An 18,991-nucleotide genomic window follows, 5' to 3' on the forward strand; every position below is an offset into this window, starting at 1 on the left:
CAAGGAGCAATGGTCTCAAGTTGCAGTGGGGGAGGTCCAGGTTGGATATTAGGAAACACTATTTCACTAGGAGGGTGGTGAAGCACTGGAATGGGTTACCTAGGGAGGTGGTGGAGTCTCCTTCCTTAGAGGTTTTTAAGGTCAGGCTTGACAAAGCCCTGGCTGGGATGATTTAGTTGGGAATTGGTCCTACTTTGAGCAGGGGGTTGGACTAGATGACCTCTTGAGGTCCCTTCCAACCCTGATATTCTATGATTCTATGAATAGCCACTAATGGATCATCCTCCAGGAACTTTTCTAGTTCCTTTTTGAACTCTGTTATAGTTTTGGCCTTCACAACATCCTCTGGCAAGAAGTTCCACAGGTTGACTGTGTGTTGTGGGAAGAAATACTTCCTTTTGTTTGTGTTAAATCTGCTGCCTAGTAATTTCATTGAGTGACCCTAGCTTCTTGTGTTATTATGTGAAGGGGTAAATAACGCTCCACACCAGTCATGATTTTATAGACCTTGAGCATATCCACTCCTTTAGTCGTCTCTTTTCTAAGCTGAACAGTCCCAGTCTTTTAATCTCTCCTCATACGGAAGCTGTTCCATACCCCTAATCATTTCTGTTGCCCTTTTCTGTACTTTTTCCAGTTCCAATATACCTTTTGGAGATGGGGCAACCAGAACTGCACGCAGTATTCCACATGTGGGTGCACCATGGATTTATACAGCGGCATTGTGATATTTTCTGTCTTATTATCTAACATTCTGTGCCACTGCACATTCAGCAGATGTTTCCATAGGACTGTCCACGATGACACTAAGATCCCTTTCTTAAGTGGTAACAGCTCATTTAAACTCCATCATTTTCAATGGATAAGTGGGCTGTTTTCCAATGTGCATTACTTTGCATTTATCAACATGGAATTTCATTGGCCATTCATTCTGTTGCCAGTCACCCAGTTTTGGGAGATCCTTCTGTAACTCCTTTCAGTCAACTCTGGACTTAACTATATTGAGTCATTTTGCATCATCTGCAAACTTCGCCACCTGTTCACAGCTCTTTCCAGATCACTTATGAATATGCTGAATAACCTTGGTCCCGCCATTTACCTCTCTCCACTGTGAAAACTGATAATTTATTCCTACCTTTTGTTTCCTCTCTTTTAACCAGTTACTGATCCATGAGAGGACCTTCCCCCTTACCCCATGACTGCCTGCTTTGCTTAAGAGCCTTTGATGAGGGATCTTGTCAAAGGCTTTCTGAAATTCCAAGTACACTATATTCACTGGATCCCCCTTGTCCACGTTTGCTGATCCCCTGCAAGAATTCTAGTAGATTGGAGAGGCAGGAGTTCCCTTTACAAAAACCATGGGGACTTTTCCCCAACAAATCATGTTCATCTGTTGATTCTCTTCTTTACTAGAGTTTCAACCAATTTGCCTGGTACTGAAGTCAGGCCCACCAGTCTGTAATTGCCGGGATAGCCTCTGGAGCCTTCTATTTATTTATTTATTTATTTATTTTAACGCTCTTGGGTGAATCCCATCCGGTCCTAGTGACTTATTACTGTTTATTTCATGAATGGCAACTAACTCCTCAATGGCAAGGTTCCCACTGACTCCAAGGGGTGCGGGATGCATCAGTGTAGCTTGGTATTTATGCTGCATTCATCACAGCAATGGGATCTTCCCCACATGTAGATTTACTCCCCAGCCCAGGTTTGCATTAACACGGGACCCTCCCCCAAGGCCATTTCACAGTGGGTGGGCCCCGCACCTCTCACCTTTCTCTTCTATCTCATGTTTCAGGATTTCCAGGTCCATCGTGAGATATTCCACCTTCTCTTTCAGGGACTCCACCTCCTGCTGCAGGGATTCGGCCCGCTCCTCCGCCATCTCCTTGTCCAGAGTTGCCATCTCGATAGCATCAGCCGTATCGGCCATTTCCTCCATGTAATGCTCCTTGGCTTCCAATGCATCTTTGGCTTCCTGCAGGCAGAAACAGGGTGAGGACACCTTGCGATGGACGCCTGACGGGACAGGGGCGCTACTCAGACGTGGTCACTAGCCAAAACCATTACCCAGCTGTATGGCTCAGATACTCCTGGCTGGGACAGCGTTCCCGTAGGGGGACTGCATGGAGTCAAATCCCAGCTAGTAAACGCTTACCAGGCGTGCAGGGGAAAAGGCCACTGCCACGAAAACGGTCTGATTTCTGTTCCACCTCAGCACCTCTTCCCCACTCAGCCCAGCAACTGCACTCCCAACCCCTCCCTCCTCCACCCAGGAGCAGTAACACAGGGGCTGAGAGGCCACCTGGGAGCAAGGAGAGAGAACCAGTTCCAGTCACGCCGCCAGACGCAGGCCTGGTCTACACTAGAGAGTTAGGGCGAAGTAACCTGCCTTATGTGGACCTAGCTCTAGGCATCGACACTAAACTGTCGCGCCTACCGATGTACGTCACTACCCTGACTTAATAACACAAGCGCTACGCCTCTCGTGGCGGTGAAGTCGATGTAGTTAGGTTGGCACACTGTCACTGTAGACAGTGTGCTACTTACATCGACTGTTGCTGCCTTTCAGAAACCATCCCACAGTGCCCCACACTGGCAGCTCCATGGGTGCACGTGCTCCTGGGGAGGACCCACACGGCTAAGCGCAGTGGGGTGTGGAAAACCGATTCAATGACTGTGGTGGCTGTACATCCATGTCACTTAGGTCGACTTAATTTTGTAGTGTAGACATGCCCTCAGATTGAACCTTTGCGTGATGAATTCCTGACTCCACTGGTAACCAGGATGGGCGGTACCAGCAGGTTACATTCTGAAGTATTACATGCAACAGGACACAACTGTTTCATTTTCATTAAGGGCAGTTCCCCAGACCCTAATTGGGGATCACTCAAATCTAAGCCAGGAGTTACCCTGGCAAAAGGCAGGTCTGATGGGCTGCTTTCTTTGTGCACCTTACAGAAGGCGCCAAGCCCCAGCACTGGCTCACGGGCCAGGGCTGCATTTTCAGTACGGACACACATCAAGCATATTTTATACCTTTCTTTGTAGTAACGGCATTTAGCTAGCCTGTTAAAATGGAGCAGTGATCTCGGCTTGTCCCCGCCAATCAAACAGACAGCTGCTGGGCCGTCCCTGGAGGATGGCACCAGCAGACGGTACGGAGCAGGTTGGCGGCTGTATTAGGGTCTACACTTCTCTTTTCTCTTGACCCAGGCCCCGCCCCCACTCCACCCCTTCCCCCAAGGCCCCACCCCCCCCAACTCCCCCTAGTCCCTCCCACCCACCGAGAGGCTGCACAGATCAGCACCTCCCCCTCCCTCCCAGCATCCTGCATGCCATGAAACAGCTGTTCGTGGTGGGTGGGAGGCGCAGGGAGGGAGGGGGAGGTGCTGATCTGAGCGGCCTTTCGGTGGGTGGAAGCACTGGGTGGGTTGGGGGGGCTGCTGGTGGGTGCTCAGCACCCATCATTTTTTCCCCATGGGTGCTCCAGCCCCAGAGTACCCACAGAGTCGAAGCTGGAAGCCGAAGAGAAACTCACTCATCAGGTCCCACCTGGAATCAAGGGAACAGCGCTCCAGAACCAAATACACTGGCTGCTAAAACTTGTGATGTACAAGGTGAGTGAGCGAATATATTTTATTGAACCAATTTCTGTTGGTGAGGGAGACAAGCTTGGAAAACGGAAGTTGGTCCAATTAAAGATATTACCTCACCCACCTGGTCTCTCTAATATCCTGGGACCTACACGCCAAAGGCGTGTGATAGCAAGGGGAGTGAGGCAGGTCCATTCTTACTTTCCGGGTGAGGGTCTGAGAGAGGGGGCACTGGACGAAGAAAACCCTCTCCCAGAGGGAGCGCACTGAGTGCATGCATCCGAACATGGCCACACAGGAAGCACCACATTAAAATGCGATCCTGTAACTAACAGCGCCAGCATCCTGGATCTGATCGGAGGCTTGTAATGTGTTTAACTGATTGCCGGATGGAGCCCAGGCCACAGCATCTCCTCTCCTCCTCCTCTAAGGAATCTGACTGATTAACTACAAACAAAATTCGTCCCCTAGGGCAGATGAAAGAAAAGGACGAGGAAAGCGTTGAGGACAGTGTGTGTGACTGGAGCCCGCTGCACTTTCCGTAGTTAGAAGGAAGAGAAGGGGGGAACCCCTGGACCCCTCCGGGATGGGAGGGAGAGGGGAGAGGCCTAATGGCCACCGCTCTCCAGAAGATTCCCATAGGGTCAAGGTGCTTTCATCACGAGCCACAAGTGGGAATCTGCAGATGCCCCTGGCAGAAGGGACACATTATACGAAGCACGGCTTGGTTAAAGCTGGGCAGCGTGGCTCCATGACAAAACTCTTGCCTCAGATATGGGGAGAAAATAGGCCAAAATAAACCACAGGAAGATGCCACCAGGATAATGGGCCCAGCCATATTTAGCGCCTTGTACAAATTAATTCAGCACTGAACGTAGTTTACTTCCATTTGGCTTTTGCATTCTCAAGTCAGTACAAGCGCCAATGTTTGCTGTGTTGTGGTCACAGGTTGCTTTAGGGCCCACATGTCTTCAAAAGGCAGGATTTGGGGGAGTTCATATTTTTATGCTAGTGGATGTATCAAAAAATAAAGTAAGAACTCCCCAGTCTGATTTCCAACAATTAAATAGCCTTGAATTTACTGGTTCCCTTGAGGCGTCATTGATGTGAGCTGCACAGCTCTGGCTGCTGCCACATGCCTGCCAGGAAGATGCTCACCTTTTTGGCCTCCTTTAGACGTTTCTGGAGGTCAACCTGTTGTTCCTGCATTTTGCTCTTCCACTCCTGCACCTGCTCCAACTGGATCTTGTATTTCTCCAGCTCTTTCAGCTTTGCTTTGTCTTCATTTCGCTTCATCTTCAGAGTCTCCAGCTTCTCCTCCAGGTCTCTGACTTGAGAACGCAGGTTCTCCTCCTCCTGCACAGCCAGGGGAAAATGGGAGGTTACTCTGAGAAGTAGAGATGTCATGTAACAATGGAGCAAAGAGTCCTGTGGCACCTAATAGACTAACAGACGTATTGGAGCACGAGCTTTCATGGGTGAATACCCACTTCGTCGGATGCATGTAACAATGGATTTCTCCAAATACCTCTAATTTAATGCACAGGCAACAAAACCTTCTAAGTCTGACCCAGTCCTCAGAATTCAGTCAACCCTTTTCCAATAGCAGCATCATTAAAGGCCTCTTAGAATAATTTCATTCACTTTGTTCTTCCTCTTCCAAAGCCTGTACAAGGTTTTAATCTCATTGAGTTTCATTTCACCCACTGTACACGGTTAATACTTCTCGATGTGCTGAGAGATGGCCTGGCCCTCAAAGGAGCTGTGCCCCTGGTGCTCAGCCCTTCTGAAAACCAATAATGTACAAAATTAACTCCTCTAATTCCCCTCTCCTGCCCCTAGGGGTCAGAGTAATGACACATGCAAGGGAAAAGTGTCTCCACTAACAGGACTGGGGCTCTAATGTGACAAGCAATGGGATTTTAAATTATAGCATGTGTAATGACTAATGCTTTAAGCTTATTTAAACAAAGTTTAACAACTCACAGACACACGCAAACTGTGCCCACTGTAAACTGGAGAGTTATTAGTTGATGCCACGGGGTTACTCTACTGAGTGTCAAAGGCACCCTAATCCTTTCCCATCTCTCCCCCGTCAGTCGCTCCGATACAATGGGGCAGTTACTATGCCAAAAGGGGTTAAGCACGCCTAAGAGAGATGGTGTACGTTGGATTCTGAAGGTTTTGGAATCATGGCTCTGGACACTTTCATCTCTAGAAGGAAAGGCTCAGCGCAAGCACACGTGTAATTCTTCACCCAGGTAGGGATGGAGCATGGCTCTGATCTCTCGGCAAAGTGACAGTGCCGTAAAGGCATCTCCACTCTGAACCACAAACTAGCCACATGGTCTGACTGCAATGCCCTCTTCCAGGCTTTTCTAACCAGCGGGCTCTCCAGAGACAAGCAGGTTAGATCTTTCCCACTGAAAGATAATCCAGGTAACCAGCATCAACAGGAAGTCACTCAGCTCTGTTAGGACAAAGAGTCACTGGCTGAATTTGGGCTGTACCAGTTGGGTTTCAAAACCCAGTTCAAAGACATCCTGATCTTTTACAGGGATAGCCCACAGAGGGTTCTGGTGCCAGCAAGCAACACTCCATCTTGATCTGAGCAAAGGCTGCTCAAAGATGGAGCAGTGTATGCTGGGACCTGAAGTGTCTCCTCCACACCAAAACTGAAGGTGGCTGCAATCTACTCCAGTGCATGAGAATTCCTGGCAAGCTTCTAATGCAGCCCTCTTGGGTCCCACCCCGTTGAGGTGAAACATCTCTTCCTGAAGCCCTTCATGCTCCAAGGAGGCTTTGACTCTCCCTAAAACATTTTTTTTCATAGATTCTAGGGCTGGAAGGGACCTTGAGAGATCATTGAGTCCAGTCCCCTGCCCTCATGGCAGGACCAAATACAGTCTAGACCATCCCAGATAGACATTTATCTAACCTACTTTTAAATATCTCCAGTGATGGAGATTCCACAACCTCCCTAGGCAATTTATTCCAGTGTTTAACCACCCTGACAGTTAGGAACTTTTTCTTAATGTCCAACATAAACCTCCCTTGCTGCAGTTTAAACCCATTGCTTCTTGTTCTATCCTTAGAGAATAAGGGGGTTTCTCCCTCCTCCTTATGACACCCTTTTAGATACCTGAAAACTGCTATCATGTCCCCTCTCAGTCTTCTCTTTTCCAAACTAAACAAACCCAATTCTCTCAGCCTTCCTTCATAGGTCATGTTCTCTACACCTTTAATCATTCTTGTTGCTCTTCTCTGTATCCTCTCCAATTTCTCCACATCTTTCTTGATATGCGGTGCCCAGAACTGGACACAATATTCCAGTTGAGGCCTAACCAGAGCAGAGTAGAGCGGAAGAATGACTTCTCGTGTCCTGCTCACAACACACCTGTTAATGCATCCCAGAATCATGTTTGCTTTTTTTGCAACAGCATCACACTGTTGACTCATATTTAGCTTGTGGTCCACTATAACCCCTAGATCCCTTAGCTTTTGCATTTGTCTTTATTAAACTTCATCCTGTTTAACTCAGACCATTTCTCCAATTTGTCCAGATCATTTTGAATTATGACCCTGTCCTCTAAAGCAGTTGCAATCCCTCCCAGTTTAGTATCATCTGCAAACTTAATAAGCGTACTTTCTATGCCAATATCTAAGTTGTAAATGAAGATATTGAACAGAGCCGGTCCCAAAACAGACCCCTGCGATACCCCACTCGTTATACCTTTCCAGCAGGATTAGGAACCATTAATAACTACTCTCTGAGTACGGATATCCAGCCAGTTATGCACCCACCTTATAGTAGCTCCATCTAAGTTGTATTTGCCTAGTTTATCGATAAGAATATCATGCGAGACCGTATCAAATGCCTTACTAAAGTCTAGGTATACCACATCCACCGCTTCACCCTTATCCACAAGGCTCGTTATTCTATCAAAGAAAGCTATCAGATTGGTTTGACACGATTTGTTCTTTACAAATCCATGCTGGATTCCCTATCACCTTACCACCTTCCAAGTGTTTGCAGAGGATTTCTTTAATTACTCGCTCCATTATCGTCCCTGGAACAGAAGTTAAACTAACTGGTCTGTAGTTTCCTGGGTTGTTTTTATTTCCCTTTTTATAGATGGGCACTATATTTGCCCTTTTCCAGTCTTCTGGAATCTCTCCCGTCTCCCATGATTTTCCAAAGATAATAGCTAGAGGCTCAGATACCTCCTCTATTAGCTCCTTGAGTATTCTAGGATGCATTTCATCAGGCCCTGGTGACTTGCAGGCATCTAACTTTTCTACGTGATTTTTAACTTGTGTAAGACTAACATGTCATTCCCCGAAAACCTATCTGCCTGGTCACTGGAGAGCTGCCTGCACAGGAAGGAAGCAGCACAAAGCCTGTAAGGTATTATGCAGCCATGCATGGGCTTTTCCTGATGGGAGAATCACAGATCCAAGCGGAACTCCCTGTGCCTGGGTGACTGAGCAGACAAAGACATTCTCCCCCTGCACAAACGTTCACCTGCCCTACGTGAACAAATGGGGTGCTGCTCAGCGTGCTGCCGGCAGAAAATCCCTTCAGGTGTTTCGGAAGATTCTTTGCTTGACTACAAATCATGCAGCTACAACACTGGCACTCACTCTTGATTTAAACTTGGGTCCCCCTTCCATTTAAAAAAAAAAAAAAATGGACTAGACTTCAAACAACTGCAACTAGTTTGGGGTTCTACACCTGCTCCCAACCACCCCACCAACACCTAGTGATTTTTACAATCACATTTTCCTATTTTCTTTTAATTTCTTCCCCTCTGCTGAGTGAAAAACCCACACAAACAACAGCACAAACTGACTGACTCTACAGAGCAAACAGTGGGATTGATGAGGCTCTAAGTGTTGTCAAATACCAGAGGTTTTTCCCTGTGTTCTTAGCTGATTTAGGCGTCAGTAACAACGCTAGCACACGAACCCGTTTCCGGCACAGGTGTAATTGAAGATGAACCCCGAACTAAATGAGAGGCTGCAAGGCCTTTTCCCTCCACTAGGTGGTGCTTTTTCCAGCTCACAACTTCACACAAAACCTCAAATGCTTTTTCACACCTTGTGCTATTACTTCTTTGCCCTCATGTCCTAAATCTTTCATAAGCTCGAAATTCAACTAATTAAGAAGGTGCAGGAGGGAAGTAATGAAAAACTATTTTAAAGAACAAAATTGGCCTAGATAGTAATGATCACCCAGCCCACCTCCAAGGCCAGGGCAGGTTGTTCCCCATGGGATATTCCCTAGCAGTTTGTCCTGTCCTAGAGAGTGGGGCTTCTCCACCTTCCCTGGGGGAGAATATTCCTCAGCCCAGCACCCTCTCAAGGTCAGGAGATCAGTCTCGATATTCAGGCAAAACAAAAAACAAAACAAAACCCACCCTTTTGACTTTCCCCACCCGAAAGACCTAGAGCGTGAGCCATGGGACAGAGTCAAGAGCCAGGGGTCTAGTCCCAGCTCCAATCTGTGTGACCTTGAGCTCTGTGCCTCAGTTTCCTCATCTGTAAAATGAGATGCCGCCATATTCCAGTCTCACGAGGATGCTGGAAGGGATAATGGTTTTGGTCCCCCCACTACAGAAAGGATGAGGACAAATTGGAGAGAGTCCAGCAGAGGGCAACAAAAATGATCAGGGGGCTGGGGCACATGACTTATGGAGGAGAGGCTGAGGGAACTGGGGTTATTTAGTCTGCAGAAGAGAAGAGTGAGGGGGGATTTGATAGCAGCCTTCAACTACCTGAAGAGGGGTTCTAAAGAGGATGGAGTTCGGCTGTTCTCAGTGGTGGCAGATGACAGAACAAGGAGCAATGATCTCAAGTTGCAGTGGGGGAGGTCTGGGTTGGATATTAGGAAAAACTATTTCACTAGGAGGGTGGTGAAACACTAGAATGCGTTACCTAGGGAGGTGGTGGAGTCTCCTTCCTTGGAGGTTTTTAAGGCCCGGCTTGACAAAGCCCTGGCTGGGATGATTTAGTTGGGAATTGGTCCTGCTTTGAGCAGGGGGTTGGACTAGATACCTCCTGAGGTCTCTTCCAACCCTAATCTTCTAGGTTTCTATAAATGTTTGTAGAGTGCTGAGTTAAGCAGCGTTATTCTCACCACCCTGAATTCCTTTCCAGCCTTGGGGTTTCGCCCCACATCTGCCCTTGATCTACTCTTAGCCATGCTACACAGATTCATCTCAGAAGACAATCCATTCAAACCCCCAATTGTTTTTGCAGCTCTTCTCTGTATTGCTTTCAGTCTGTGGCAGTGTGGTGCCCAGAACTGACCAGGCTATTCCAGGGGCAGTCACATGAACGCTGTTTGGACACGGAACATGAGAGCGCTCCCTGGCCCTTTTTGTTGGAGCATGGATTAGGGTGGGCTGAGAAATGGTTCCCCCGCCATACCCCCCTGCCTGCTGCCTGTTCTCTTGCCTCCTTGCCTTTGACCCTCCCCCTCCCCACTCGGGCAGAGCAATCAGACAGCCACGCACTGTGTTACCTTCGTGGGGGACGGAGCTGACGGAGGTGCCACCGGAGAGGTCAGGGAAGGAGTCGGAATGACCGGCGCAGCCAGAGGCGTCTGAGCAGGCGTGCTGGGCTCACTGCTACTCATCTCACCCGCCGAGGCGGAAGCGGAGCCAGAGGGCCCAGCTGTCCCGCTGGACGCTGCGGAGCTGGGAGTCCGGGTAGGCTGCAGAACAACATGGTCAAGGGGGAAAGAGTCAGAACAGCACTTGCTTTGGGAGGGATCTGCCACCCCTCAGCACCGTCTCCATCGTTCATTCCGGCCTCGCTTTGAACTTTGCCTCCACCTTATTCTTAAAACAAGCCCTTCCTGGGACAGAACACCATTACCAACTGGTATGGCTGAGGGCCTGTGCCTCCCAGCGCTGGTTCCAACCCAGCCGAACCCAGGGAGTGAAACCCTATAGGCTGTAATTACTGCAGAACCGAAGGACTTACTGACGATCCTAGAACACGCAGGCACTGTGCGATAGTCTACTTACTTGCAAGGGCCTGTGCTGGGCACGAGCACACAGTCCCCACAAAGCATACCCAGTACCTCCAGAAAAGGGCTTCGGGCAGGACTGAGGGCAAGAAACATTTTGCTTCACCAGTTAGAGGGTGGCAATAGTGGGCAAGAGAATTGTAAAAATGGGCCGGTGCTAGCCCAGCAGATCCACGCCACACCTTGAGTCCTATATGCTGATATGAAGGGACAACACTACGATTTCAGTTTCCTTTATTCTGAGAGCCCTGCAGGGCTACCACTGCTCTGGGCGAGGGGGCTGGGATCCCGTGCTCAGGTCTGGTGCCCACAAGGCAAGACGGATGCTGATAAATTGGAGAGGGGTCAGAGAAAAGCCATGAGAGTGACTGAAGGGTTAGAAAACCTGCCTTGTAGGGATACTCTAAGAGTTCAATCTATTTAGCTGAACAAAGGGAAGTTTAAGGGTGATTTGATCCCAGCCTATAAGTACCTACATGGAGAAATAATGGGAGCAGAGGAAGGTCTAACATGATCAAATGGCTGGAAGTCAAAGCTAGACAAACTCAGAGTGAAGATATGGTGTACATCTTTAACGATGAAAGTCATTAACCTTTGGAACAATTTACCAAGGGTCATGGTAAATTCTCGGCCACTGACACTTTTAAAATCAAGATTGGCTGTTTTTCTAAAAGCTCCGCTCCGGAAGTATTTTGGGGCCGGTTTCTGGCCTGTGCTTTGCAGGGGGTCAGACTAGATGACCACAATGGTTCCGGCTGGCCTTGGAATCTCTGAATTTTAGAGGACTAGAGTGGGGCGGATCCCAAGAGTGACAATAAATGAAGCAGCAGTGAGGAGTTTGCTAACGTCTAACAAAGGCTACATAGAGAAATAATGGAGGTGCACTGATGGAGGAGGTGGCAGTAGAAGAGAAAGCCGGACACTCGTGACAAACAGACCAGCCTTTGGACCTGCAAACCTGTCAAATCACCCAGCCTGGGTCCAGCCAAATATAGCTTTGGACGGAGACTCTCCTACCTAACCAAATGATGGATACACCTAAGTCTGACAAACTTCAAGCAGAGTGCCCCGAAGGCCTCCAGAGCCGGCCATTTGTAAATGGCATTTGCGTATTTGCATTTTCTGAACTTGAATTCAATGTATTTCACTCCTGCTTCTTGGGAGAGTTCAATTGTCTCTTTTGTATACTGTTCTTTGTCTCTAACTTTAGGACACAACACGGAAGTTGGTAAATTCTGACTTCATCTAGAAGGGGCCAGGAAGAGCCAGGCTCAGTAATGAAACAAGCCTACGACACACCATCACCGGCATGGTAACAACAGACACGGCCCTGTGGAATGGCGCCTCCGCAGCTGTGCTTTGGACAGGTGGGGGCTCCCGGCAGTGTGGCGTCAGAGGGCTGCAGTACAGGTGAGGAGACGAAGGGAATCTGGAGTCTACAAAAAAGCAGCAAACTTCTCAGAAAGTGCTGACTAGTGCTTACCTTCAACTCCTCTCTGACACGCATTTCTAACGGACCCGTCACTGGGGTACCCAGGTGCGTTCGAGTCAGTCAGCTATTTACTGAGCGTTAGTTTCACTTTATCCCTTGGCACCGGCTCTTTGGCGCATACACCGTATTTACCGAGTCTCAGGGCTGGGAAATACTGAAAACGTACCTCGGCATAGCCATTTCTCAGGGGTGTGACAACCCGAGGTACATTGCTCTAGGATTCTTCCGTCAACCCAGCTATCGCCTCTCGGGGAGGCTGATTAACTCCGCCATGAGCGTCTACACTGCAGCCCTACAGCTTTGTCGCTAAACATTAGCTGGGGTACGGCCACGCCCTCCCTCCAGAGCAGCACGTGCCCGGGCACACGAGAGCCATTTACGGCAATGAACCAATGCGGCTTGAGCCTGCCTGAGCAGCAGTTGTTCAGTAAGACACTGAAACCAGGCCCCCAGCAGGCGCCACGCTGCATCTCCAGAGTGTGAGCTCTGGGCGTATGATGCAGAAGTCTGGCCTACACAATTAACTGATGGAGGTACAGGCTGCTCCATGTTTCCCTCTGAAACTGGGAGCTTCCAGCCTTGGTCCTGGGAAGGGACCTTGTGGCATCAGCCTTTGCCAGGCACGCCCCGCCTCTGAGAAGCAGGCTACTGTACACCAGCAAATCTCTGTGCTGAAAGGAATTTTCATAGTACTCTGCAGATAAAACCGCGTAGCCAGATGGAGCGGTCCGTGTCACCAGCAGACAAACCCAGGCGAGTCTTCAGGGAGTAACAGTGCTGAAGGGCTGGAAGTGTCTGGGGTGCTTAAAGGCCACCAACTGCAGCTTGGAGCCTGGACCATCCTAGATGGGTAGGGCCAGGGGGAGATGTTGGACCCAGAGCTTGTGGAGACTGGTAACACCTCTCTATGGGAGGGTAGGACACCAGGTGTTCTGAGAGCAGCATTGGCAAGGCCCCTATTCAAAACACCACTGGAAACGAACCACCCTGCTAGCTACCAAATGATACTGCAGCTCCCATTTTGGGACGAGTTCATGGTGAAGCAGCTCTGGCATTGCCTAGAGCCCTCGGACTTCAGACCGGGGTCTGGGGAAAACTGCATTAGTGGCACCGGCCGATGGACTCTTCCTAGCCAAGGCTGAGGATATGGTGTTCAGGCTGACTTAGAACATTTACCACTGACCACGAGGGGCTGTGGACACACCTAAGGCCTGTCAGAGTTAGCTGGAATTGCCTAAGGACAGAGAATCCCACTGGTAAGTGTGGGCGATCGCTTTGGTTCTGACAAACACTTGTCTGGGGTCCTGCAGGGTTTAATTCAGTCTCCCCTTCTGATCAGGTGCAGCAGGGGACACTAGGAGGGGTAGTAAGGAGACATGGGGGAGGTGCCTTCAGTATAACACGATACTCAGCTCTGCGGAGGGAGTGTCTGCCCGCGGCCTTGGCCTGGAGGAGCCAGCCAGCTGAGATAATGCTGGCAAGGCTGGGGGAAGGAGCTGGCAGAATGGTGAGTACTGTATCAGCATCTGCTATTGGTCACTATAGTTTGTAACTTGGGCTTTAGTTAGACCCCAGGTGCTACTGGACGTGGAAACAGCAAACATCACCAAGGTGCCATGCTACTCTCTGGGTGGAGTGGGGTGACTAATGGCCGTGTCGGTCAGATGCAGGCCTACTACACTTATCCATGCCTTTGTTTCCTTGAGATCAGACCATCATAAAGCGTTCTACATGGGGCTACATCTTAACATCACTCAAACCGAAGGGGATGTAGAATGCAGCAATCCCCTTGAGCCGTCCTTCTCTCACTGAGAGCCTCATGGGAACTGCACTGGCTTCTGGGTGGAATTCAAAGGGGTGGCTCAAACTTCACACCCTAAATGGTCTGTCCCATAATTACCCCAAGCAGCCACCTCTCCCCCTTGTGCCACATGACCAGAGCAGCAATCAGTCCAGGCAGGAGCCCTCTTGCTGGACGCGAGAGTATGCTGCTGACAGGGTACAAAGGCTGCGTGAGTGAAACTGGCCTTTCTTCTTGATCCCCTAGGGCAGCTACGTTAACTCCCAGGCCTTTGGGAGGGGATATCTGAGGGGACCATATTATTGACTATTGGAGGTGTGTGTGTGTGTGTGTGTGTGTGTGTGTGTGTGTGTGTGTGTGTGTGTGTGTGTGTGTGTGTGTGTAAGTAAAATTCATTTACTTTTGGTGGTAGCAGCAGTCTGTTATTGGCTGGATTGTCAACTCTTGAAGGCAGGAAGTGTGTACACACATTTGTGCCACACCTAGTTTGGTGGGGTTTCTGGGTGCAACTGCAGTATGAACAAACACTTCCATGGGGTAAGGACCGAAGATTTCCAGTATTGTCAGAGCACCGAATGGGAGCCTATCGGTGGAACAACATCTTTTTATAAACTGAATGAACGAATAAATACATCTTCCCTGGCTGGAGTTACCCACGCAACCCAGTGAAATCAAAGACATGATCAGAGCCCACCACCTCATGAAATAGAATGCAACTGTTTAGAGAGATGAGGTGGATGAGGTAACATCTTTTATTGACCAATTTCTGTTGGTGAAAGAGACAAGCTTTTGAGCTTCACAGAGTTCTTCTTAGGTCATCTGAAGAGCTCTGTGTAGCGTGAAAGCTCGACTCTTTCACCAACACAAGTCGGTCCAATAAAAGATACCACCTCACCCGCCTCGTCTCTCTCATATCTTGGGACCAACATGGCTCCAACAACACTGCAACCCAAGCAAGTGTTTGCCATTTACAAATCATCATGTAGCCACAGGCTTCCGGAGGGTGTGTGTCAAGCTGAAGTCTCCCGCAACCCTGCTTCTCCTCTGCACTGCTAGCAGCAGATTTTGTTACACACAGCAGGCTCTCTCCACAGCCTTACCAAATCCTGGATGACTTTGTCACTGTCTCCTTAAAAGAGACTACTCAAAACTCCCTCACCCACAAACAACCTCAAGCCCCCTGCGGCAAAGTACCCCATAAGGTAACGAACAGCAATGAGTGAGAGCCAAGGTATAACGTTACCCCAGGGGCGCCTCGAGGGGAGCTTCGGCCATAAAGTGGAAATAGGATCACCAAGGCATTTTTATGCTCTAATTCGTTAAATTAGTTCTGGGTAACAGCAGAGAGTAACAGCCTTGATGACAATTTCACCCTTGTAGATTCACCCCGGGGAAGCATCTCTATCTGTAGAGCTTTCCCAGGTTTCACAAAAGGACGGGAAAAGGGCCACAGGAAACAGACATTGGAGTTTAGCACTCAAGTAATGATCAATGCCCACTGACCACAGCTGTTGGTTCTCACCTTGGGCCGCCTGGTGGTGGTCTGGAGGGCAACAGGAGTAGAAGGCAGAGTAGGAGAAACATTCATACAGGGAAAGACAGGAACAGAGATACAGAGACAGCAGCGGCAGCAGCAGCAGATGCAGCAAAGAACAAGGGAAAGGAAACAAAAAGACATTACTGCAATTAGTGTGCGTAGCATCAGGTCTACATGCTCATTCCCCCATGCTCCCACGACAGTCCCAGGTGAAACAGAACCCTGATGTGGCTCACCTCACACCCAGGCTAGAAAAATCTTTCAGTCATTTGCACTGAAGACACCAAAGTTCTACCATGGCCACCCCTATCTTTAACCTGCAGATGCAGGACCGCAAAGATCTTCCCAGCAGGAAGTCTTCTGTATGAGACAGGAAGCCTGACTACTTGGACAACGGAGACACCCTGCATGCTGAGACCTGCTGTCCTTGCAGCTGCCCTCGGGGCACCCACAACCTGATCCATCTAGTGGACTCCTAGAAAGACCTCAGGAAGGCAAAGTTTGGGCTCCCTTGGCTTAGCCAGAGACGCACCCTGCTGAGTTGTTGTACTGCCCAGGGTTCTCAAGGCTTCTGCTGGCAGGAGCCTGGATTTCACTCACACACACTCTTTTCCTAGACGAGGTTACTGAAGCGCAAGTGTCACTAACTGCCCAAAGAGAAGCCGGAGGAAGAGGAGTCTAATCCTTCAGTTACACCACCACAGGCTTTGCATTTGTGAAGCGTCACCTCAAACACGGAGGCATTTCCCCAGCAGCAATGCCATTTCCCCCTGGGCTCTGAAGAATAAAATGGGACACGTTAGCAGGTAGGCCCATTCAGCCTAATGCACCTGTCCTCTGTATGAAGGAAGCTGATACAAGATTAGGACAATCAATCTGGCAACCCCACACCTAAGAATTTTTCACACTATGTGCCTCCTTGCTGTGTGGTTGCAACACACGGACTGTCCCATTCTGTGGTGCCTCGTCGACAAAGATTTAACAGCAATCAAGACACTAGGCAGAAGTGAACTTGGAGCAGCTTTCTTCGGCCAGTGTGTAGCAGGGACAGCATGAAGGGATATACTCCCCGTCCAGGTCACTCCCATTACTGGGAGCGAATCAGACAAGGAAAAGAGATACTCTTACAGGTGGAGCTTCTGTTCTGTCACACTTAATGGCCTACACTATCACTGGGGCACATTAAAGCCCATTACATTCTGCTTTCCTTTACCATTAAAAGGTAAAACGATGGACTAGAAAGTCTTAAGGTCAGCAGGACCAGAGCAGGTCAAAAGAAACCAGCCCTCACGCTCTTCTCCCATTGGCTGGCACTAGGGACGAGGCCTTTAATCACACGAAGCCCACTGGCAACTACCTGGCTGCTACAACCACAGACGCGCTGGCCAATGCAAGGCCCTGTAAAACAGCTGGGCTGTATGAGAGAGACAGGAAGACAAAGCTTCAGAGTTTAAGCGAGGCAGTGGTCCACATCTTTACCTGAGGGGGATGGTCTCATTCGCACATAAGACTTTGGTAAACCAGGTAACACATGGCTCCTAGTAATCCCGCTCTTCCTTTTTAATATCAGAATTGGACAGAATAGTCTAAGGGACACACAGTAAAATGCAAATCCCTTTGAACACCTGATATCTGGCACATCCCTAGGGGGATAAATCCGACTTCGCTCACAATTCCAGAAGAAAACTTCCCAGAGGGTCTAGCTCTGGGTAGCTGCTACTTTTAACGTAGACGTGAAAGATTTACATCCTCCAGAGCAGTTTTCTTACTTTGCAGAACACTCATCAGGAAAGTGTTCCCACCAAGCAGTAGATGCTAAGAAACCCGGAGATTAAGTTCATGTTGAGGACTGGCAGCGTAAGGTCTTCCAGAGTGCTTTGGAAAAGCTGAGTCCCTCAAAACATCCACAAGAAAACCCATTCTGTGCAATGAATCTTTGAAAACCTGATGCAACTATCTGTTAACGCTGGCCCTCCCCCGGGGGGGGGGGGGGGGGGAGGAGACTGTAGAAGAGCTTCCATAAAGCAGCCCTGCTCTGAGAAACGCTCTCTTCTCCGGGATTTAGCAACCCAGGCATGTTCCGGTGTTTCACTCCTTGCCAAGCACTGGGCTGCCACTACAGCATGTTAAAGAGGAACTCAACAGAGTCTCTATTGTCAGAGAAATGTTGCTTCAAACATGGCTCCTGCTGTCCCGTTATGGAACGGTTAGCACCAGAAAAGCCAGCGCCAGCAATGGAAATGCTAGCTGGATGGGCCTCTTGGCTTACAAGAGCAGATATAAGGAGTTCTTGGTACTTCACCAAAATTAGAAGCCAAGGGCTGGAATATTTTCAACTGACAAGCAACTTTGCACATTCAAGAAATATGTTAGTACTGCCTGTTCCAACAGATGGATTTATACTACCCATAAGTACCCCCGAGGGTGTTACTGAAGCCCCCTGAAAGATACAGCTGCATCTCAGATCAACCAACCTTGAAATGGTCACTTCTGGGGCACGAAGGAACTTGAGATCATCTTTCCTAGATTACACCATAGAGAATCCTAACAAAACCTGTCTCCTGGCAGCTCTAACTAAAATTACCCTGCCGTTCCCATTAAAGGAAACACAACTAAGGAGCGGGCAATAGCATTTTTAATCCTTGTGCTGTTTCCCCTGTGTTATTAGGCCTAGTTTAAGGGTGGAAGGTTATCGGTTTGGTCCCAGCCCACCAAACTCGCTTGTTACGATGATACAGCCCGAGGTGTCAGCTATAAGATTCACTGGGGGAACGGCTCATTTCTAAATGAAGGTCATAACAGTGGTTCATTGATCTCATCAGGGTGTAGAACAGACTGGTCTTGACGCTGCCTAGGCAGACCTGCTCCGTGTGTGTGTCCTGTATAACACTGCTCATTTCTTCTAGTGAATGTTAGAAAAATACAATCAAAAACTTCCCTCCCTTTGGCAGGCGTTCCAGAGCCCCAGGGTCTGTCTACACTGCAGCCCGGGCCGGAAGCCTCACGCCAGCAGGACTAGAGCTAGCATGCTAGCGTTAGCAGAGGTCGGGCTGCAGCTCAGCCTCTCAGGCCCACTCAACTCCCTAGGCGGAGAGCCCAAGCTCCAGCCCCACCTGCAACAGCCATGCTGCTAATCTTAGCGCACGAGGGTGAGACTCTAGCCGGGCTAGGCAGCTCGCTCCAAGCTGCAGTGCAGACAGATCCTCAGGGTCTAGGGAGCACGGCAGAGAGCCAGCTAGTTACAGGTGCGAGCTCGTTTCCAGCCAATAAAGCCCTGGAAATATATTCCGTACGTTCCCGATACTCATTTTCCATGTAAGCAATGGCTGCAGGTACCACAGGGAAGCGCTAGGATTGCCAGTGGAAGGGGAGGTGGTCTGCAGGACCACGAACAGAAGAGGTGCTGGTACTCTAGTAAGAAGTGACCCGCTGCTACGAAAATGTTTGGGAACCTCTGCCCTACAGCTGTGTCTCATACCTGAGCTTTTTGAGGTTCCAGAAGAACAGGGCTACCAGCTTTACCAGTTAC

The 18,991-nt window shown here is 49.2% G+C and overlaps 1 protein-coding gene across 19 annotated transcripts in view; it reads right to left on the minus strand.

Annotated features, from left to right (window-relative positions):
• Positions 1-18,991, minus strand: part of DCTN1 (dynactin subunit 1) — a 125,215-nt gene that overhangs the window by 25,351 nt on the left and 80,873 nt on the right. For 12 of the 19 annotated variants that reach the window (XM_065598469.1, XM_024110946.3, XM_024110947.3 and 9 more), the window contains 4 exons: positions 15,448-15,468; positions 10,123-10,314; positions 4,755-4,952; positions 1,774-1,978 (listed from right to left, as the gene is read on the minus strand). In XM_065598469.1, coding sequence (XP_065454541.1) covers positions 1,774-1,978; positions 4,755-4,952; positions 10,123-10,314; positions 15,448-15,468 — 616 coding nt within the window. The remainder of the gene's footprint in view (positions 1-1,773; positions 1,979-4,754; positions 4,953-10,122; positions 10,315-15,447; positions 15,469-18,991) is intronic. The other 7 variants (XM_065598473.1, XM_065598471.1, XM_065598472.1 and 4 more) reach the window with 1 other exon arrangement.

This window comes from Chrysemys picta, chromosome 5, assembly GCF_011386835.1.
Source record: "Chrysemys picta bellii isolate R12L10 chromosome 5, ASM1138683v2, whole genome shotgun sequence".
NCBI lineage: Eukaryota > Metazoa > Chordata > Testudines > Emydidae > Chrysemys > Chrysemys picta.